The sequence below is a fragment of the Poecile atricapillus genome, chromosome 3, assembly GCF_030490865.1.
Source record: "Poecile atricapillus isolate bPoeAtr1 chromosome 3, bPoeAtr1.hap1, whole genome shotgun sequence".
Taxonomy (NCBI): domain Eukaryota; kingdom Metazoa; phylum Chordata; class Aves; order Passeriformes; family Paridae; genus Poecile; species Poecile atricapillus.
Genome location: NC_081251.1, coordinates 30,391,120 through 30,415,261, shown reverse-complemented (window position 1 = coordinate 30,415,261; position 24,142 = coordinate 30,391,120). Strand labels below are relative to the sequence as shown.

Here is a 24,142-nt window from a genome sequence, read left to right as displayed (position 1 = left end):
CAGCTTTTAGAAAAAACTCAAATATCTCCCAAAAACTAACCTTTAATTTGCTGTCTATATACATATCCTCCGTTTGGATCTATGCAGCAATTACAGCACTAATATTTACATATTTATAGTTCATTCTTGAATGTGAAGCGATTTCCTATGCATTGGCTGGAGTGAATGTCTTCCATGTTTTAGAAAAATCAGAATAATAGCTTGGAAATGTATTTTAAAACAACCCTCTATATCTTTCATATTTCTAAGTGAATCTTAATTTAAATGAACAGAGAAAGTACAATGTTGAAATACATCCTTTTAACATGCCTCATACAAACCTGAAATCAGATTCATGAAAACAATTGTACCTCCCAAATACATGAATACAATTTCTCTTTTCTGCAAAAGTACACTTTAGTGAGCATATTGGAGGTTGAGACTAACTTTATGATGAAAACTGTTTTTAAGCCTTGTAAGTCTTTAAGGACTTCTTTTTAAAAAAATAAAATGCTTTTAATTTTTTTAAAAGTATCCAATAATTATAAACTTCATCTTTCTATTTAAAAAAAAAATTATGAAGAAAAAAATCTTTGAACAATTTTGTTTTGCTATTGAAAGCCAAATCAATTCCAGCGGGTTTCACGCACTTAAAAGTTTTACGTCACAATTATAAGGCTGACATGTCATAATGTCATAATTTAAACTGCCTTTCTGCCACACATTTTCATTACTTTTAAAGACTATGAAATAGTATCTTTTTTATTTGAAATTTAAGTACCATTACACCCTATACAGCATTTCTAACTTAAAATTTAAGAGATCTAATGGAATTTGGACCTACTTTGTAATTTTTTGCTAGTGCTTTCTCCATGAACATGTCTTCTTGGCATGAATGGTGATGGCTGAGGCAGAGGTAGCGAAGATTCATCATGTGTCTGTAGCTTATACCAATGTGGTTCATCATCTAAAAGTGCTGTCTCCAGCTCTATAAGAATCTAGTAGAAAAATCATCAGGTTTCAATTTTACTTTGAAAGCACACAGAGAAACACATATACAAAGTACATATGCATAGGTGCTCAATCCCAAGCAATGAACTCAGAAGAAATGTGATTTTATGCATCACCTCTCCAAGAAATTCACTCTCTTCTTCTTGTACTCTTGGCTGATCCCATACAGTAATTTCAAGCATTCGTTCTCTAAAATCTCTACGATGTACATGTGAGTAGAGAAAAGTTTGATTCCATTTTGGCTCTAGACTTTTCTTTACTGTTTTGGTCCTTCTTTTACTTTTATCGCTGCAACATAAATATTTTTTTGTAAATTATTCATAGAGATAAATCAGAAAATACCATGCACTCATCAGCACGTAACTGTTTTCTTTTTCTCTTAGGCAATAATGCCTAAATGAAGAAAGCATTTTCTTCACAGTGGAACACATTCTTATAAAAGACCACAAAGTTAAATTGATACTGACTTACATGATTCAAGTGTAATTTTTTTGTTATAATTAATCTAGCTATAAAAAAATGTAAAAAGAAGTTCTTCATAAGCGTTCATTAAAAGTTGATCCAATACATGGTAAATTAAAACATAATTTTCTAAACTGGAATACTGTTACCTTCTGTCTGGAAGAAAATACATTTTTACATAGGGATTTCTGGGGCGTCCATCTACTCTTGCTGGCAAATCTGTTGCTTGTAGAACATTTACTATTAACTGATGTCCCACTTTGTCATACCATAGTTTAACCTACAGGAATGAAGTTACCAGAAAACATTACTGAAAATGGAGAAGAAGCAGAATTTTCAGATTGCATCAAAAATAACCACAACATAAAAGTAACTGTTGGGTTTTTTTCCCAGAGACAATGAGATAAATTGCATTTAATATCCCTTAATATTTAATTAGGTTAGATGGAAAAGATGATGGTATGTACCATAGACTGTTATATTTATCACAGCTGAATAAACTTATGATGCCTGATTATACAAACATTGTTTACTGTACTCACTGCATAATCTTGGATCTGTAGGTGCACCTAAAGCAGCATGTCTTAGCTCTGCACCTTAAAAGCTACATTAAATAGGAAGCTCTGCCTGCATCTAATCTCAATGCATAGTCGAAATCTATCTACTCAGATTTGTGACCCTTTCAAAAGTGTTCATGGAAACAATATTATAAAGCTATATAATTTCTTAAGAGAATCATAATGTCAGGAAATTTTTAAGCCTGCTGTATACTCATAAACTAATATGATCAATATAAAAAAATAGAAGAATGTAGAAAATGAAGTCTATCTACTGACTATATATTTTATAACCAGGACTTCAATTAGTATTTCAAAAAAGTGCCAAGATGTATCTAAATTAAAATGCATTACTGAATAGTGTAATGCTTGCCAAATACACAGCCCTTTAAATGATCCCATAAAAAAAATAGTGATACTCTGCTTGTAGTCTGCAGATGCAGATTACTGGACATGTGCAGCAAAGTCACTATTTTCAATGCAGAAGCTACAAAATTACAAGTTTCAATTTATGCTTTCCTCAGCATAAATTCCTGCATTCTTTGGTGTATTAAGACAACAATTTTGTCTTCTATGATTACAGTGATGGCTTGTTAGTGTGTATGGAGGGTGCCAAAAAAAAACTTTTGAAAGATGTTAATCTTTACCAACACTGAACATTTCTCTTGGCCTCCCAATAGACCTTGGGAATGTGCAGAGCTGAGGGACCAGCACTTCACAGACTTCCTTTAAAAACTCAAGAAAATCAAAATATGCTCACAGAAAGCTGCCCTGGTAGGACCTGAGGTGCATCCCGTAGGGCTCCAGGGCTAGTTGGAGATATAACAGAAATAGAAGGCCTTTCCATCTTCTGAGATTCAAAAGAACTTGAACCTAAAATCACGTAAGAAACACATGAATTTACCATCCAAAATTTGGATAACTTATAAACTGCTTTTTCTTTAAATTGTATAAAGCTGATGTGGAAAACACAGTGAAAAGACTGCTTGTTTGCCCCTACACCCCAGATTAAACCTGTCATTTTTTGGTTTATTTGAAATAACATATAAAAAAAGTGTCCCTCATACATCAAACCATAGCAGGTGTTTTATATAAAATACTGTTCTCTGACTGAATTACACATCTGCCTTTCCAAGCAAAGTACTCTGATCCTAAGTCTTTAATGAATAAACCACATTTGTTGTATGGATTACACTCCCAGCAGCCTCTGAAATGTTAATAGGAAGACATGCAGGGCATGCATCTGGCTTGGAGGGTATTTCAGCAACTGCTGGACATCATCAGCTCTCCCCTAGTGAAACAGAGCCCTCACTAATGATATGAGCTTGTTACAAGTGAACACACCTTCCCTGACCCAGGGAAGGTTTCTATTTGCATCTCAGGAAAGGCTCAGATGGGAAAGGACTGGGAGCCATGGCCCTCAAATACTCTGGCTGAAAACATTCAAATGGCATAGTTAGAAAGAACACCAGTCTTTTGAAATATGCACTAAAAACTCACCTAACCAAGGTTTTCTTGTTTAAAAATAAACAAGAACTCTGGACTTAGTCTGCATGGTGCAGGAGGTGAAATCCTGACACCATTTTTACACTTGGCAGTCCCTTATACCTGTTCTCTCTCTTACGTTAGGGGAAATAAATTATTATTTTGGTGCTAACAACACAAGCTATAGAATGGAAAATCAGAATTCTGCTAAGATCTGAAATCTGTATATGTTTAATAAAATCCATATTGCTTCAAACTTAACACACAAGACCAAATACACATTGAATTTTGTCATGCAAAAACCTCAGAGCTAATGCAACTTCCACAGATCATATTTCAGAAGTTCCATAGCTGAAATAATTTAGCTGGGTTCAAGATCGTGCTTAAAGAAAAGGAACAAGGTGTTTACTCACTAGACTCTAATGGGGGGTGGGAAGTCTCTGGAATCCGTGGAATATCACTAAAATGTGAATACATAGTTATTAGAAACAACAGAGACAACCTTCGGCTGTGAAAAATACATTGTTGGGACAGTTTTTTGGAAACATGGATCTGTTTCTGTTCTAACAGGTTACAAGGAGAGAAAGAGGAAACATTTAAAGACATACTTTCCACTACCATTCATGAAAATCACACTAACAGAAACTACCTTCAGGTTAAGGAACTAGCAGATGTAACAATATGAGCGCTATAACGTTAACATTGTGAATGGATTACCGGATACTTTTACAACTGGAACAATAAAGAAAGAGAATATACAGTACATAGGTGTTCTTCCTTTGTCAAAAGGAAGTACATCTATGGGTGTTCAACTATTTTTGCAGGAACAAAAATAAAAAAAATAAGACAAATATTAACTCACTAGTAATTTTTATATAAACGTCTCAAGGCGTTCAGAGAATGAAACTGATGAAAATGTCTTACAATAATAAAAAAAGAAAAGAAATAACATTAACAATGTCAAACAAACAAGTGAATAATGCATTTCTCCAAAGAATAAAAGAAAATTATACCATATTACAATTGGGTGTGGACATTTTTCAATGTGGACATACATATCCAACATGTATACAGATATAAGCAGGATAAAATTATTATGTCCACACACATCTATCAGTGTTTTCCCATCAATAAATTTACTCTTCCATCAGAATCTGAATGACGCTAGTTTCAGGCTCAGTCTATTCTCAGCCATCATTGAAAATACATTACAAAAGCAAAAATCATCTACTATTGCACAAATCTTAACAAAGCAGCAGAGGAGGGAAATGGGAACAAAACTCTTCAGTGAATTACTTGAATGTATTTTCATCCACACAGACTAATCCAAATTGGAAGTGCAATAACATTTCTGAAGAACATTTACAAGATTTTAAGTCTATAGTTGAGAACTTAAAAAGCAGTCAGACAGTCTGCACAGTGGAACACAGAAATCTTTCTGACTTGGAAATCAACAAAACTAAGCCTTTTAGGTACATAAAAGTCACTTATGAAAAAAAAACAGGCACTTGTATCAGAAAAAGAATGCAACGGTGCCCAATCACTGAGCCTTAAACTCACTTTTTGTGTCCTGCAATTTAAACTTGTGGTGCCTGTGTTCTAAAATAGACTATTTCAGCTCTATGTTAATGCCTCAAATCAGCTCAAACCACCTATTACTAAACAAGAATGTGCTTCTCCTTGCCTTGACCTCATGAGTCAAGAAAAATGTGGTTTCCTCAAACTCATGGAATTATAGCTGGATTAGTCATTCTTGACAGGGCACAGTACTGTTCGACTCACAGATGAACAGATTAATGACCTGTGGCACAGCAGGGCTGCTGTGCAGTCTTCTTCCTCTTAACATTTTCTCTTTTTCAGGTCAGGGCATTTCTCATCAGTCTGAAGTATTTACTTACCATAATCAAACAGATTTTTCTGTTCAATACAATGTTAAGTCTGCAATATTTTCTTTTGCTATTTTTTCTTATTTTCTTATCTGCAGTATAGCACTGTTTGTAACAACATAACTTTTAGGATATCTAAATGAAGGTTCACATTTGCAAGGACTGTTTCAACATGGAAAGTGCTGCCCAAACAGTTTCAAGTTCTATAGTCCTGGTGTGGTTAGAGAAAGACTAAAACTAATTCTGTTTGGATTTTTTTTCCTCGTATTGTCAACAATACAGTAGAAAAAATTAAAAAAGGCTAAAAATAAACTTCAAATATTAATTACACATATAAGCATTTAATAACTGATTCATATTTATGCTAAGGCACTGTCACGGTATTACAACCAACACAGAAAAATTAAAATGAGAAACAGATCCACACAGCTTACAAGAGAATTAAATGTTGGCATTTTAATTAAAGAATGAACATTCTGAAACTATAATCTAAAACCTTTCATGTATGAAAATTAGTCTTATCTAGCCTGCTTTCAATTTTGCACTGCAGAAAATATTCTGGCATACAATTTGCAAAAAAGCCCTTCAGAAGAAATAGTAGCGCATGACTTAAAATATTCAAAATTAGACTAGTCAAAGAAAAACTAAGTGAAAAGTTGCACAACTGCTTATCTAATACGGTAACAAAATTTTACTCCCCTCTGGAGCAATATGAACCAATATGAACTTGAGAAAAGTAGTGTCAGACACACCTGCAGTAAAGAGGTGACAACTTCAAACTTTGTCTTTCTATCTCTACCTTGGAACAAAGGTACGTTGTGGTTTTACATGGTATTACATATTATTATCATATGTCTGATCCTTTCGCACCTCAAGGACTATATAAATTAAACCAAAGTATACCGTAGGCTGAAACTTCTCTGTGCAGATACATGGTTTGTGAGAATCATTATTTTGCACAGAGCACCTATAATTTCTCTGAGGGATATAGTCAAGATACTGACCTCTGAAAATGAACCAAATTCAAATGTGGTTGTAACTCACACTTTTTAGGTTGTTCTAGGAACAGATGTATGATAATCTACACCCTTGAGAGTTTCTAAAGAGTTTCTGAGTACCCCTCCCCAGTGCTCATCCTGCTATTTCCAAAACCATTCCTTCCCATCAGAACATGGAGATCAATCTGCAGTTTGCACTAATGACTTGAGCAGCTCTCAGGAGTTCAGCACTGCCTGGTTTATGATGGAGGTTGAACCTCCTTGCCAGGACCTAGACCACAGTAACCGACCCTGCACAGAGGAACTGAATCATATCAGAGAAACAGCACTTTTGGCAGCATTACCTGTGGAAATCTAAGCAAAGATAGCTAGCATCTGACAAAGAAAGCAGAGACAAATGAAAAAACATTTGTTTTACCTGCACTATCCCATAGAGCATACAAGAGATGGTGAGTTAGTTATGCCACGCTTCTCCTCCAAAAAGTACACTGCCAGAGGTTTTTCTGTGCTGTCCTATATTAACCACCTCTCACACAGTATGCATATTCACAGATAATTCTTCTCATATTGAGATAGCCAACCCATTAATTCTACTTTTTATAGGTTTCTTATCTACCTTGTGTTGCAGCCATTAGAATTAGTGTCAATTAGTTTCTATGGAGTTTCCACGGTACTATTGCGGTTATACTGTTTATTGTTGTTATGCCTTTAGCTGCTAATAGTGTTATGTGCTTCACATTTTTCTCTAATAAACATCCTACAATTATCCATTACTTAAAATTACATTTTCTAGCAGACTCAGAAATCCAAATTTACAAGACTGAACAAATTGTTTAGACCGCGATTTTGTAACTGGCAGTCTAATTTGTGGATTTACAGTCCTTCCATTATCCACTTAAGGCAAACTGTGTCCTATTTGGGCTTTTTAGACCTAATATGCTAGGAATTTTTAAATCAAAACCATTAAAAGTGCTCATACATTATTTGCATTATTAATACTGAGAGATGAAAACACTTAAATTATATAGATGAAATACCATTTTCAGGCCTTTCGGGAACTTATTCCCTCACAGGAATTTTAGCTGTAATGGATTATCACTTCATGCTGTATCAAGCAATTTCAACTTTGCTTAGTCAGCACCTAAAAGTACCTACCAAACTTTGACATACTAGATGTGTTGGATGGGATGAAATAAAATTCCCTGTCATGAATCTGAAACCATCACACAGTTTAAAAACAAGTCAAAGTGGAGCTGGGGACAAAATCAAAGTGATCTGTTAATGCGAGCAAACATTTTTCCATTATACAACAAAATTTAAATAGATCACATTTATTAAGAAAAAAGAAAAAAAGGGGAAAAGAAAATCCTGTGCAGCATTCTCTTTCTTTTGCTAACTACTATTAGGATTTTCTCTGTTGTACAAGGTCTGAAACTTTTGGTTCTTTTCAGATGACAGACAGGTATATCCCAGTCTGACATAAAACAACTGGACTTTGACTCATTACTGCAGGTTAGAAGGGATTTGACTTTAAAGTTCTATTCTCTAGGATATTTATTTGTTCTCATAAGAACCCAAAAAAACAACCTGACCCTCAAGCAAAAGAAAAAAAATTAAAATCTATTGAGACACAACTCTACAAGAAAAATGCTGTTTCACTATGCAAAAACCTCCATGCTAAGACTCCATTTATCTCAAAATAAAAGTAAAATCTGATGTGCTTTATTTTTGACTATTAACTGAAAAAATATGCTTGGATCACCCAAAGAAAAACTTCACATTTTATTGGTACTATTTCTGGCTGCACTTTTCTAGCGTAAAATCCACTATTCAGATTCAGGAACATCCTTTGATTTTGAACAAACTTCAGAAAAAGGGTGGTATTTTTTAGTTTTTCTTCAGATATGTGGCACTGGCATGCAGACACTTTGTACCCAATTTTTCTAAACTAATAGATTTATCAAATTTGTAAACTAAAAGGATATGTTTGGTTTAATACTGAAGTTATCTTAGAAGTTTAAGGGCACAACAACATTTGCAATATTGACAGCAACAAATATTTCTAACGTCCATTGTTTAAAATGCTAATCTAGCATTTCCTTTTGCATCAGTTGTACAGTTGATACAAATCTATTTCCATGTTTTCTTCAACTGAGATGTGGACTTTAAGTCATGCCTGGTATACACATATTTATTTACTGCTGAGTTAAATATAAAAACTAGACTCCCAATAATACGCCTTAAGGCACCTGAATTTGCAACTTTCTTTTAAGAATATCTCCTAATTTATCTGACTCAAAAAATGCAAAATAAAGCTTCTACTTCCCCACAGACTTCATCTGGATGGTAATTTTAGCGTTTAACAGCCACTCTTATTGCACCAGACTTTCATCTTCCATTAGAAGGTCAAACTGATAGGTGGAATTACCTATTAATGTCAATTTTATTTAATAGAGATTGCCATTAAAAAGGCAAAAATTATTTGCAAAATATAGCTACACTCAAATAGCACAGACAAAATCAGTAACAAAAATGTAAAAGAAGAATATTTTAGTCAGAAAGAAAATGAATAATTTTTTGTTTCTAAAACTGAAAAAGTATCATATTTGAGACAAGCAAAATTTATAATTAAGATGAAAATAGCAAATTCAAAAGAATCACTTCTTATTGTAAATCATGTGACTCTTTCACAAGGTGAATGTGAATTTACAGTAATTTATTCAATTTTGTAAGACTTTGCTCAAAACATTCCTGATATCACTAACGCAAGGCCAATACCCCTAATTTTATCAATTTGAAAAGGTTTTATTTTCAGTCTAAGGTTTATTTGGGAAATTGAGAATATAAGAATTGTTGACACAAAACCCCAACCCTGGGTTCATCCTAAAAAACCCAGAGATTACAGAAGTAACACATTAATGCTAATTTTTGATTGAAGCTTTTGCTTCCATGTTTGACTTCGATAACAATCATTTAAGGGCAAATACAGTCTGTTCAATTACGAGTTTTGTATTTCATTTTTTTATCTCTTTAAAGAAGGCCTGTTTAAAATACTACTACTATTGGCTTATTAGAATCCTGTAATGCTTCCCTCCACTCATGATGATCTTTGTAAGTTATTCAGATCTAGCAGGGTGAAAGCCTGGCAACCAGAAGTTTGTCATACACAAGCGTACCTAATCCACCAATTTTTCTTTGCCACTTGAGAAAAGCCTTTATAGTACTTTGACCACACAGAAAACAACATTTATGCTTATACGTCACTGTAAAGACACAAGACTCTAAATGGTAGTGAAGAAAACAGACTACACAGTATGTCAGTAACAGAGAGAGAATTGTATTCCATTATTAAGAAATAAAAAGTAATTAACTCACAAATAATCCCCATAAGATTCCTATTGCCAAAAGTAGTAACTATGCTTAAGAAGAAAGTCTTTTGCCTTACCCAATAGGCCTTGAAACAATGATTTCAACTTGAGGTTCTGATTTTGATTCTAAAATAATGTTGTAAACTTCTTCATTTGTAGCTCCAGGCAAGGGTTTACCATTCCATTCTAGAACTTCATCCCCTTGAATTTAAAGAGAAGTTTATCTGATTTTCATATTATTCTACAAAGAATGAAATTTATATTTTCAAGTTAACATTAAAATCTTTTAAAATCATGAAAGAGCTGTTGTGAAACCTTCAGACACTTTCCTGCCAAGGTGCTTTATAGCTGGTTGGCTCCCAGACCTTACTCTTTCACAAGGATATTCTGTTCCTCATGCAAAATTTCATATTTGCAGTTATTAAAATTTCTTAAGTTTGTACAATTACTCAAAGCTTTGCCAACTACTCAAATTTTGGACATTTTTTATGAGGACAAAAGTATTTTTTGCTAACTGCAAGGACTCATCCATGCCTTTTTTGTGTGCTTTAGTCCCATGCAATGGGATAAACAGACTTTCACCCATTGGAAACATGCAAAACAATGCATTTTTTCTGGGAAATAATTCTGGCTCTAAAGCTACTTTTAGAAATTAAAAATAGCTTTCATTAAAAAACCCCAAAAAAAACCTAGACCAGAAATAGAAAATTAGGATTTCAGCCTAAATAATCTAAGATTAGTGAAGACAAATTTAGTTTATGTAATTATAGTCTGCATTTAAAATCTATAAACAACTGTAATAGTTGGTGCTATCAACCCCATGCATATTGATTTGGTAAGAAAGAAAAAATTAAATATGCCAAAAAAGTAGAATGTTGTTAGAGACTCATCATCCTTTTTAGTTCTTTATTACTAGCTGCTTCACACAATTATCCTTAATAAAGCCATACACATTGGCATTGGAGCTTCTGGGTTCTTAAGACACTACATAGGTACTTAGCTAAAACAACACTTAGAAAGTAGCTGCTTAGAGCTATAGTAAAAATATAAACCATTAAGAAATTACTTGGAAAACCAAATGCTGTGCATAATTCACACTTCATTTAGAAGCTTGAAAAGTGCCATTAGCACAGCCATTTATTTGTAAGTGCAATATATACATCTAATAGAAATTAAATCTTTTAGGACCATTTTTTTTTGGCTTGTTCTCCATTTTCAACAGCTAACACTGAAAGGAACACTAATAAAATCCACTAAGTATGTAGTGTGTTGTCCTTCAGTGATGTGAATTTTGTTTGCCACAAACAGTTTAAAAAAAATGTTTGCATTGCTTCTCTGGAGTGTAATAAGCAGTTCTTGAGCTGGCAAACAAATATTTACCAGTGTCACAGTGTCACACTGTTACCAGCATGCCTCAGGAGTGTTTTTTATTTTGCTTATACATCCAAGCAATTGATGTTCATAATAGAATGCAGGCAACCATGGCATTTCATAATAACATTACAGTATTGTTCTGTATTTAAAAAATATTACCGTAACACATGAAAAATGTTAGTATAAATTAAAGGTTACATTCAATAGGCCATTACTAAAAGGCAGTATATTTTATATGCAACTGATTGATTTACCTGCTCTGAGATGCCCTACCACATCAGCCAAGCTACCTTTCTTCACTTTGGTAATGAAGGCACCGAGTCGTCCTAATTCCGTCATTTTTCCTCCAACAACCTAGTTAATCACAAATTTGTGAGTCTCCAAGCCACAAACAAGATGTCACAAATATATAGTCTAATCAGTTTTCACATTATTTTTAAAATTACACCTGAAATGTTCATAGGCAAACCTATTGCCAATTTGGGTTTTAGAGAGGCTTAAAGACAGAAGTAAAGCTGACACATAATGAATAAAATTGATATTCCTTTTATGGTGTATGACTAATCAATCTTATGCAGTTTGCTACATATCTACATTTGTTGAAGAAAGAACTTCTTAATAAATAACAAGAAAATGTACTTTTCACATATAATTGTCTGTCATGTATTCAAATTTAAATTGCAAGTGTGCATCATTTCAAGTGTATGAAATCCCAAAATGCAGTTGGTTCATCAACTGAAAACTTAGCAAATACAAAACTATTAAATAGGGGCAACAAGTTCACAAGAATGTTGACACTGGTAAAACATAGGCACTCTCATCCAAGAACATGACAGGACAAACCAGCAACTTCTGGCTTTTGTTAAACAGAAGATAACCTGAAACCAAAGAGATCTGTTTTTGAAGATGACTAGAGGATACAGAGATCAGGAACATCAGGAAAAAAAAACTAGTGCCCTCAAAAGGCCAGATTTTAAATAAAATACAAAGAAAATGTAGTCTTGTTAACTTGCTATCTCTTTAACTATCTTACTCTCTCCAGTCAGGTGAGGGGTTTGGATTATTTCTTTTGGTCAGGAATATCCCAGAGGAGTTTTATAATAAAGTGAAATAGTAGAATAATGGTTCATTAGATATTAGTCCCCCATGCTGCAATCACAATAACTAGCAGGAGCTTTAATACCAAAAAAAGATCCAGAAGCCTATGCACCAATAATATTGTCACATGATAGTGTGTAAAATATATCAGTGATGGCCTTAGTTCATATTACATACAACTGAAAACTTGAAAAATCAAAGAGAAACTCTACAACTCTACATTTCCTATTGAAGCAACCTTTCTTTCTCACATATTCACATAGAATTGTTTGCTGGCAGCTGTGTTTAGACTACTAAACACTTAGTAGAGTGAAGCTGTTTTCATCTTTTGTATTACCATGCCACATTATCTCACTTCAAGGTGGGAATATTTCAGATTTTGCATTCTTTCTGTTGTTCTCAGGTGAAACAGGACACCAAATTAAATTCTATCAGTCATCTTTGTTGTTCTATAGATTTAAAAATATACATGGAGAGAGAAATGCTTGAACCGGTACACTGTATTCCCCACAAGCTTCAGAAACAGCACTCTCTTTTAAGTGTTCTGGCAATTGAGACACATGTACCTGAAAGTCGGCTAAAAATGTAAATTAGGGATTTAAATCAATTGGACAGTGTTGCCAATCTCTCAATTTTGGTGTGCTAGATTAGTTGGAATTACATTTAATACAACTTCTACTATGATTTAAGAGGATTTTTTGTAAATTTTTGTGTAAATATTTGGTTACTTTCTACACAGTTTCTGTTTTAAAATGGCTGTGTGGCTTTTAAACACTGACCTTGTAAGCATTTGCATCAAGATGACATTTATGTATGTGGATTGTAAGATGAATTATTTGACTAAATTGCAAAGAGCAGAGCCAGAGAAGGCAGGACTCCATTAGTGCATTGCCATGTGCAGTATATATCTTGCAGACAAGAGGCTGAATAAACATCCTTTTTAATCAAAACAGTTCAGGCCTTTTGTCATGGACAACTGAAGACTGTATAGGAGTAAATGTATTTATATTCATAATTTATCTGCATAACTTTCAAAATTTAGCAAAAGAGAGGAATACATTTTTTGTCAAAAGATCATATGGAGAGTCCTCTGATTTAATGTGTTACACCTCTGTGTCTAAGGCCAGTGGAACTTCCTTTCATCTAGCACATAAATTATGTAATACTTACTTTTAGCCCCAGCAATGCACCTGATTCTTTAGGCATGGTTGTTCTCTTGTTAAGAATAACACGCCCAATTAAGCGATCTCCCTCTTTGGAAGGCTGCCACGTTACGGGATGCTGTTAAAAAATCAAGCAGTGGAATTAAAGAAGTGTGACCATTCTCCAGTATTTAGATGCACATGTATAAACCAATAAAATTACTGTATCATCATGTCACAGTAGACACAAATATCCTTCTGATATGTTACATATTGTACCTGAGTTTTCTATTATTATTTCTGTTGGACCCTGGTTATATTAAACTTTTATGCCTCTTGTAAGAAAATCTCAGCATTAAGTCTACAGATAGAATTATAATCCATTTCAAAATTCAATACAATTAAACATTTCAAAGACACCTTAGGTAATCAAATTGAATATTTACTTTTAAATTACATTACTACAAAGAGCATTCAGAAATTCTGTTCTTTAGAATAATGCATGTTATACAGGTCTACCATATTATATATGGTTCATTTTATAATAAAATCAAAATTATACTTTCCAACGTAAAAAAACCCCACTAATCTTTCCCAGAGCAGCATCACACTCACACCTGCTTTATCTGTGCTTCATAGTGATATTAAGTGCCATGTCTATAAAGGAATTAAAAGTCAAGTTAAAATTCAGGCAATTTTGTCAAATATCTATGCTGAACTGAAATAATTAGTTAACATTTTAACTCATATTTTATGAACCCCTATTTTTGTATTTCTTACCGAACTAATAGGGGACGTCTCCCTGCTGTGCCACGTGGCAGGATCCAGCCAGTAATAATCCAAGTCACCTGGAAGAATATGAATAGAAAGAAATGTGTAATCTCTCAAACAGAGAAAGATGTATGAATGATTACTTCTGCATGCATGAATTTTAAAGTGCAATCATTTGATGAAGCAAATACAAAACCTTTATTACGATTAAAATTAATATATCAATTTGAAAACAATATAGTGTGTTAATATAAAATAATACATATATTTGGACCTCTGCTTTTTCATGAATTGCACCTTAGAATTGGTTGTGCACACTGTCTATTTTTACCTTTGCTCAGTCCAAGAATGGACCCCAAAGCATCACATTGACAGCCCTCCTCCTCCCACCATCTCCATAAACACACAGGACTACAGCTAATGACGACACGAGAGGGAATACTCCACAAAATAGGCACTTAGCTATAGTTAAGGACAGAACAGTCAACCATGCTCTAGAATCTGCAAAGATCAATGCTGTGACAACAGGTACTATACAGAGGGAGAGGCACAAGGGCTGGTAACAGAGTACCAGAGAGAACAGCCACACAAATGCAGCAAATAGTACCAACAGCAGGTACAAGGCTGCAATCTTCTCTCTCACTTGGGACAAAGTTATATGCTGTGCTCATCAGAAATGAAAGACCATTAATTACAGTGGTCTGGAAGCCATCAGCCTATCAGGACAAGGAGGGCACTTTTGGCACTGTATCTTCAATATCTTACTTCATAAAACAGATCTCTGTAAAACTAGTGTTAGATGCCTGTGTTCTAGTAAGAGTAGTGATCTAGTAGAAGTCCAAACAAAGCATGCAAGGGAGAAGAAGATACCTTTACATACAGAGAATTTTTTTTTATTCTTTCTCTACAAATACTTAGATGCCTATTATGAAATACAAGTTGTAATATTCTCTATAACTCAAAAAATCTTTAATAGCTTACCATCTACATGATCATATGCCCAAGTTTATTTTTAAACACCATATTACTATCATATGCATAACCACATGAGGCTGTTTGCAGTTTCATTAGCTACTGCAGATCTGCAGGTTTGGAATACACATTAAATCACATTAAAGATCTTTCAGTTTTATTTTTAGGATCCTTCCTTGTGCCTTTAGAAACTTCAAAATTACAACAAACCCACAAACTACACTGACACTTGCAACGCTGACAGTAATCTCAAATCTATGGTATAGAGCTCCCCAAATTTCACTGATGGACTCAAAACAGCACCAAAAATCTGCATGAGCTGGCCTGCCACAGGCCATACACAACACACTTCTTATTCCTAGTTTCTGTGCTGGTCTTCCTTCTGATTACTGCAGATCCATGACCATTTAATTCATGCACCTACCATCCTTCTCCACCAAGTCCCTGCTGCAGCAAGATCCTCTCATACATCTTCTGTCTTGTCGAACCTGCAAATTTTTCTATTCTTACCACCTACCCCTTGCTGCCTTTTCTTCCCTGCCCAATTTTTTCTGTCATCTGTCTGCTTCTGTGTTTGGTGTCCTTTCTTAAGGTTCTGTATTTTAATCCCTCTTTAACCTCAAATCCTTTGATAGCAAGCTACATTCCTGCACCCTCCTTTCCACATCTAAACCTTTAGGTGTCTGTCCCTTCCCCACTTCTGTCTGTCCCATGCTTTGCTAAATTCCAAGCCATCAGCTACATCCACAATGCCAATTCTCTCACCTTCTGCTCTCAAAAGCTGAGAGCAGGAACTGCACTGCAAATGCAGCTCTACTGAGCTGGAATAGGAATTATATGCTCAGAAGATATAAAAGTAGCTATTAAATCAAACATCTTGACTGAAAATCACTGAAAGTGGTAAGTACTGTCTGGTGAATACTTTATAAGCTGCAAAAATACATGAATTGGGGAGAGAAAAGTATACATTCTTTAAAAAATGACTTAAATTTAAAATTTCCATTAAAATTCAGTATGATACAGACCACTGGCACACAAAAGTCTGGGGCAATTTACAACTATAAAAAAGATTATACAGTGGAAAATGGCAGTTAATCTATTCATAAACACTCATCAAATAGAACATAAAAGTTAAGACACAAATAAAAAAACTCCCCAAATGGGCATAAAAAAATTTTATGCCAGCAACACTGACCCTAGAGACATCTGCAGTTCAGTACTCCGCTATATCTTTGAAAATAATTTCTCCCTGGTCATCCCATGCCATTGCTGCTTCTCTGCCTAATGCCTATTTATGCCATTCTTGCACTGCCATACTCTAGAATTCACTCTTTGTATAATTGCACAAAATAACTCCACTGCAGCAGCATAATAGAGATCCAGGAATAGGTAGATAACATGCAAAAACTTACTAAGAGCATAGCTTCAAAATTTCAGGTTTTCTCCAAAAAACAATCACCAAAATTTAAAAATCCCTGTACACAGAGAACACTTTCCATTGGTAAAAGTCTAAAACTAACTAGTAAAATAAGAAAAATTAAGACATTATAGAGAGGAAGAAACTACTTTTGTAAGGAGCAAATAATACCTTTATGGGCTTAAATTGCTTTTAAATACTTTCTAAACTATTCTTTAAAAATATGAACTTCAAAATAATAAGCCCCCATGAAAATACACATATACTGTATCATTATTTTTTGTACATTACTGATGTATTTCTAAGACATACTATTAAAAATACATTTGCAGTTTTAATGTATGATTTCATTAAGACCAACCAAGTAAAACAAAGTATATATTTGTAAAACCTTATTTCCTAAGGGAATAATTCAAAATTTGTATCCTAACAGCAGGGAAATGTTTTCCTATTAACATGCTGCTGCTCAATTACTTTACCTTTGGATGCACATGGATACAATAATAACTGACTTAAGACACAAATCTGTTGATCTTTTTCCATAAATCTTTTGCAGCCTTGCATCAAAATTCAAGATGGGGAGTAAAACTCTCAATAAATTATTTTTTTTTTAGTATCTGAACTATGGTGTGTGCTTTCAAAATAAAGGGAAAGCTAACTCATACCACCAAAAATCCATTTTCTCAAAAATGCTTTGTCTTCAGCAGCATTATCCATAGCAAAAGCTAATGTTCGAGTTCTGTGATTTCAAGAAAGATCCTGAAAAGCTGAGAAGTTCTGGAAAAAACAGCTTTGGCCCTCTCACAAAACCAAAACAAGCACAAAATATGAGAGGGTCTGTTATTGTGTATGAACAGTCATGCTGATTTCCAAAGTGTCTTGAATACTGGGGATATATTACCCCAGGATGTTTTCCCAAATCTATCCAGACTGTATTCAGAGACTACTGATATTCAGCAAAGAATGTGCTTCAGCAATTTGCTCAAATCCATATGCGCTGGATTTGCAGGAGTTACTTAAAACAAGAAGCAGAATCTAATAAGTGTCAGTCAGCCCATGTTAGGCACTTAATTGACCATTAGCAGCACATACCTGCTAATTTATAGAGCAGTTCAAACAGACAACTAAGAAACTTAGACAAATATTTTCCAGAGGCTACATTAAAAATTCCTCTGCAAATTAAATACTGCATCTCTCTAATTAACCCACAGAATCACAGAATGGCTTGGATTGGAAAGGGCCTTAAAGATTGTTTCAACCACATCCTCACACATCTTCCACTAGACCAGGTTGCTCCTAGCCCCATCCAGCCTGGCATTGAATACTGCCAGGGATGTCGTATCCACAACCTCTCTGGGCAACCTGTTCCAGCACCTCACCACATTCACAGTTAAGATCTTATCTAAATATACTCTTTTTCAGTTTGAAGCCATTCTCCTGTGGCCCATCACTACAATCACTTGTAAAAGGTCCTTCTGCATGTTTTTTGTAAACCTCCTTTAGGTAGCAAAGAGCTACTAGAAAGTCTTCCCAGAGCCTCCTCTTCTTCAGGATGAACAACCCCAACTCTTTCAGCCTGTCTTCACAGGAGAGATGCTTCCATCCTCTGACCATCTTCATAGCCCTCTCTTGACTCACTCCAGCAGGTCCATGTCCTTCATGTGTCAGGAGCCCAGACCAAGATGCAGCACTCCATGTGATATAACACCACAGTGGAGTAAAGGGACAGAATTACCTCCCTAAACCTGCTGGCCACGCTGCTTTTGAGGCAGCCCAGGATGCATTTGACTTTCCAGGCTACAAGCTGCTCATGTTGAGATTTCATCCACCAACACCTCCCAGGACCTCCTCAGGTCTGCTCTCAATCCATTCTCCACCCAGTCTGCACTTGGGGTCTGCTGATCAAATCCACATCTCTCCAGTTTAGAGGCAAGGATGCCATTAAATGGGACAGTGTCAAATTCCTTGCACAAGTCCAGGTAGCTGATGTCACTCTTCCTTTATGCTGTAACCTCACTGTAGAAGGCAACTAAATTAGTCATGCATTATTTGCCTTTAGTGAAGCCCTGTCAGCTGTCACCAATCACCTCATTATTTTCCAGTTTCCTTAGCACAGTTTTCAGGATGATCTGATCTATGATCTTGCTGGGCACAAAGGTCAGACTGACTGGCCTGTAGTTCACAAAATATCTCCTTTTTCTCTTTTTAAAAATGAGGGCTATGTTTCCACTTTTCCAGACAGTGGGAACCTCACCAGACTGCCACACCTTCACAAATATGATGGGTAGTGGCTTAACCACTTCATCTACTAGTTTCTTCAGGAGTGGCAGATGCATCTCGTCAGAACCCATGGACTTGTTCACCTCCCTTGTCCCTTAGATGGTCTCAAACCTGATCTGCTACAGTGGGTGCTTTCTCAATCTCCCAGTTCCTGCCTTTGCCTGTGGCAGCCTGGGCAGTGGAGCACTTCACTGGAACACTTCTCAGTGAAGACTCAGGGAAAAATTCAGTACCTCAGCCTTCTTCGTATTCAAGGTAATCAGGACTCTCCTTCTGGGAGAGGCCACTTTCTCTAGTCTTCTCATTATTACTGACACACCTATAGAAACTTTCCTTTTTGCCTTTGATGTTCCCAGCCAGATTTAATTCTGTCAGGGCTTTATCTTTCCGAACCTGATCCCTGGCTGTTTGGGCAATCACTCTGGTGAGCTACTGTCACAGATGTGGTACATCTTACTGTTAAGCAAGAAAGTACTTCTACACCCAGGAAAGAACATTCTACCATTTTATCAGAAAAATAATTCAGTGTATAACAACATATGTTTACATCATTCTAGTTTAAGTTGCTAACTAACCACATAAAGAGAATATGTGAGTACCCTGGCTTGGCAAACAGCCCTCACATTCATGTGGCAAGCAGAGAATTCAAAACTCACATATTGGCAATTTATACAGAAAGCTTCACAAAAATGCTCATTATCTCTTAGTCTCAAACCAACCCACTCCAGATGTCTACAGTTAAGAACTTAAATCCTTGCAGGACAATATCTGTGTTTTACCATCTACACACTTCCATATGACATGCTGGGTCATGCAGTTTGTGTGAAGAATGCATCACAACGGGCTGAAATTTAGGTTTTCTTTTGTAATGAAAATATACAATTTAGTTTCCTGCTGGCAAATGTCCTAAGCACTGAATATTAACATACTGTAAGACTCCAAAGTTAAAGATTATTACACGTTAGAAGTGACAATTTATATCTATATATATAATACTCGTAATTTCAGATACAGATGTGGCACATAACTCCAAAACTAGAAACTAGAACTAGCTTCTTGAATTGCTCCCTCAATTCATTATTTATTTAGGTATTTTCATTTAATGATGAGATTTAAAATTACTTTTCCATATCTTAATTAAATTTCTGAGTAACAAAAACCTTTGGAAAAGGGTCTACACGGCTGTATCAAGCACTAAGCTTTCAGATATAGACAACTGACAACCTGGGCTTATTGAATACAAGCTGAAAATAAATGGTTATTCCTTACTTTTGTGTTTAGAAGATAAGGACATTTCATACTCTTTCTCATTAAAAAAAACAATTTTTTGTTTTGAAACAAACCCCTTAGTTTAAAAATCTTTTAAAAAGTGGTGGTTACATTGTGAACAAAGTGATGCTGATTGATATCTGCAAGCAAGAAATATAGAAATAATTAGATAAGGAAGTGGTGAACTTATGAAATACTATCTAGATAGTTAGGGGCACTAATACTAAGTTAAAATCTAGTGAAAAGGAAAATCCATTTGACTTTTCCCCTAGTTACCATGGCAAAGTTGTTCCTTTACAAGAGTTTGCAAATCCATAATTATTTTTATTTTGTAAAGGAATAATTTTTCAGTTGGTGATTATGAAAAAGTCTTTCAGCGTATTCTTTTTTTTTATCTGGACTTAAGGACAATTTTCTGTGGTCTGTTTAAAATATAGTATGAGTTTCTTATCCAGATATTTTTATGTCATAGGTTGTGATTTGCTTTTAACTAGGTGTACAGGTCAGACATATACTTTTTTATAACGAAGTATCGCACTTGTGTTCGTTGATGAATGAAGGTTGCTCAACAGATAGACTTGCAAAAGACCTTCCAACACAAAAACAGCTGGGCTCATTTCTGTGTTTCACAACATGGACTTCCTGAATTATTTCAGTGTTTTTTTAAGGCTTTATAAATTACTGAGAGCAAGGACTACTAATCTTGCCAAGGGAAGCTGAAAGGAAAAAATCACAACCTATCTAGTAAACTAACTAGTAAAGCTTTTAGTAACTAGTAACCTATCTAGTAAAACTGAGGATTTTTTAATGTTTCTAAAATTTTTAACATGGACACAAGCAACACAACAAGGAAGCTATTAAGTTTCCTGAATCTCTAGGGAATCTTATTAACTCTCTGAGCCAAGATTCCTTAGTAACTTCACTCAAACACTCAGAGCCTTCAGAAGTTCATCAACCCCTTTCCAGCTAGATTCTTATTTTTATCTCAGAGACCATCTAAACTGCTGTTCTGAGGATGTGTAAGTCTTACTGCAAGCATGTGAGTCCAAGAATATGTATGATTCACAGAGGGATGGCTCTCTAAAGCATATTCTGTAGGGTCATGACAAGGTGTGACAGACTCAGAAATGTAAAATATTAAGCAAGATGCATGAACTTCCATTAATCTGAAAGTTATTTTACAGGCTTCATTAAAAATATCTTCTTGAGGATACCAGAAAAAATAGTTAGCATCAGGAACATAAAACCAACAGACAAATATTTTGATTTTGATACTGTGACATTTAAGGATTTAAGGAAAATTTTGCTGTCTAATTGTGGTCTCTGATTTTGCTGACTGGGATTGCTCTCTTTTGAGTGGAATCTAATTTTGTAGGTGGATGGAAGGAGATATCCTACTAGAAATGTAGAGCCTCTCTGAATAAATTTATTCGTTCTATTTAATTCCAATTCCAGTTCAGTTTCATTGAACTCCTGTTTCATATAGTTAACACTTTCAGTTCTGATATGATTTCTTGAGAATATTTTTGTTCATTGTATAATTAGATTTGAAAAATGTATAGCAAGTTATCTCAAAAAGTCACATGGTCTCATAATTTTGGATACATATATACACATAGCTACCTAGTACACTAAAGGCCTGACAAGTTCTTAATATTTTTTCTGCTATTCTGAAAGAATTCCCAACACTTCAAATACACCATGCTGTTCTTCAGCATAACACAATTCTTTTTCCAGTGGGTTGGTTTAGGTTTTTTCCCCTATCTTCTGTGCACATTAAATCAATTGGCAGGTGTTGATGGCAAAAACAGGTAATATTTCCATTTTGTCTCCTTTGGTATTTTTCCTCAGAGTTTAAAAAATCTGAAGTTTTTTTTTTGTTTTTTTTTTTAATTTTAGTATTTGTTAAAAACTGATTTATTAACAAATTATCATTGAAAATCAAAGCTGAAAATAAACTCTCCCCAAACCCCAGGCTGTTTCTATACTGCCAATAGGTAGAAATTTTAACAAGGATGAAGAAAGAAAAAAAACGTAAGGCTGTAAAGCAGCAGCCCACACCTTAGAAGTCCCATGGATACAACACCCAGTTACATCAGTGCCCTGGTAGAACACACTGCAAATAAGGTGCCAAAACAGGCAATGCCCAGAGAAACTTATTTGAACACACATTTTCTACTACTGTGTGGAAAGAAGAAAGGCATTTCTGCTCAGATACAGAAGAAAATGGTGTTTACAGACATGCTGATAGAAACAACAGCAAATGAAAGCAAAGCTTCTCATTATCCATAGGACCAGGGGAAGGGAGAAAGACAGTGAACCTTTCTGTTGTCCAACATACGCACACAAACCTGCGAACCTGCAAAAGATACTTGAGAAATAACAAGATTCTAGTTCATAATTTTGTTATTCATAATTTCATCTTCATGAAAACTGGAGGAGATAATTAATAATCTAATGAAAAAGAAAGTCTGAGAATGGGAAGAGAAAAAAGGCTCTTGGTTGCTCTGAGCTTCAGGACTGTAGAAGGAAATACAGCAGATGAAATACTCTAATTAAAGAGAAAAGCATTTCAGTAGTGCCATGATGGGGTCATATTCTGGAAGATTAAATTAGGAAGATTAAGCCTTGTGAGAGTTTGTTTTGGTTTCTTTTTTTTCTTGATTTGGTCTTTTTTTGTGGTTTTGTTGTTGTTATTGTTTCTTTTTGCTTTGGGTTTTTAAATTATCATTCATGAGTAGCCTCAATTACGCTGCATTAGAAGATAATGAGACGTTTTGTTTCTCCAGTTCAGAGGGGAATACTGCAGGGACAATCTCTGGAGCGCACTCTGAGAGATCACTGACACTAATAAAGCAATGAGCCAAAGATCTTTGGAGTTTTGCTTCCTACCAGTAGGGAGGAAATAGTTGAGAATGTGAACATGAATAAACTCCATAGTCGTTAAAAAGGAAACAAAGCCGAACAGAAAAAAAGCCAAAAACCTTACTACAAAAAATAAAAATTAAAAAAAAAATCCTGTTGCCAAATAACCAAAGCCAACCTTAGAGAAAATAAGGAAGCAGCCACAAAAGCAAAAGGAGTCCAGCAATCATGGAACCATTTAACAAATAATACCAACATTATTACCAACATTAGAAGCAGAACCAGGCCAATTCAGAAGAGGGAGAAACGCAGTCAAAGACTGACTGACTAAATCATTAATATTTTATTTTCTGGAAGAATCAGAGTTCCCTCTGAGTGTGTAACTTACAGTGATTGAGTACCAGGAAGCACACAATACAAAATCAGAAACACAAAATATAATGCAAACAGCGCTGTATGCAAAAACAACTGAGATAATTCAGCAACTATTTAGTTGCACTACCACTTAGAATGTAGTACCAAGTAGTAGCCAATCTAGAATACCATGTAAAGAATTTGCTGCTATTTGGCTCTATGAGAAGATGTCAAATGCATTCAGTTGAGCAGGATTTTTGTTTGTGAACATGCCATGTTAAGAGTCACACTGGAAAAAGTGTCTAGCATAAGGTGAAAACTTATTTAGAAAATAATATTCTAAATATATTCTAACCATCTTCAGCTAAATTTGGTAACAAATACCCCCCAAAGCAGTCATTACTCAGGGTCTGTAGTGTTTGTCTGGACCACAGTAATAGTCAACACCCACATTACTATTCCATGTAATAAAACAGAAACATATAAGACTCCTAAGGGACTTGACCCCAAGGACAAAGGAATGGCTTTTTATAGGAAGCCAGAACCAGACTTCAAAGCTACCGTGACAAACTAGAAAAAAAAAACAAACTAAATAAGAGGATCAGACTCAGAGTAGACAAGGAAATGGCTCCACACTCAGACCAGGATAAACAAGTGTAGAAACAGGGAAAAATCCACCAGTTGAGAGCTCATAGTGCAGAAGATGATGAGGTGGATATAACTGATCTCAATGGTAACAGGAGAGGATGGCGTACAAACCTGGCTGCTGCTGCTGGAAAACCACAGTCCTTGCCCTTTGGAAGTTACAGGGTTGGCCAGAGACCAAGACTCCAGTGCCTTTCCTACTTTCGCTA

At 35.1% G+C, this 24,142-nt stretch overlaps 1 protein-coding gene across 1 annotated transcript in view; it reads right to left on the bottom strand.

Moving 5' to 3' along the window:
* The window catches only part of RIMS1 (regulating synaptic membrane exocytosis 1), a 303,396-nt gene that overhangs the window by 110,099 nt on the left and 169,155 nt on the right, over positions 1-24,142 (bottom strand). The window contains exons 5-13 of the mRNA XM_058836215.1: positions 14,141-14,208; positions 13,389-13,499; positions 11,375-11,474; positions 9,824-9,947; positions 3,908-3,954; positions 2,770-2,882; positions 1,602-1,732; positions 1,107-1,278; positions 824-977 (exon numbers count right to left, since the gene is read on the bottom strand). Of these exons, the coding sequence (XP_058692198.1) occupies positions 824-977; positions 1,107-1,278; positions 1,602-1,732; positions 2,770-2,882; positions 3,908-3,954; positions 9,824-9,947; positions 11,375-11,474; positions 13,389-13,499; positions 14,141-14,208 (1,020 nt within the window). The remainder of the gene's footprint in view (positions 1-823; positions 978-1,106; positions 1,279-1,601; positions 1,733-2,769; positions 2,883-3,907; positions 3,955-9,823; positions 9,948-11,374; positions 11,475-13,388; positions 13,500-14,140; positions 14,209-24,142) is intronic.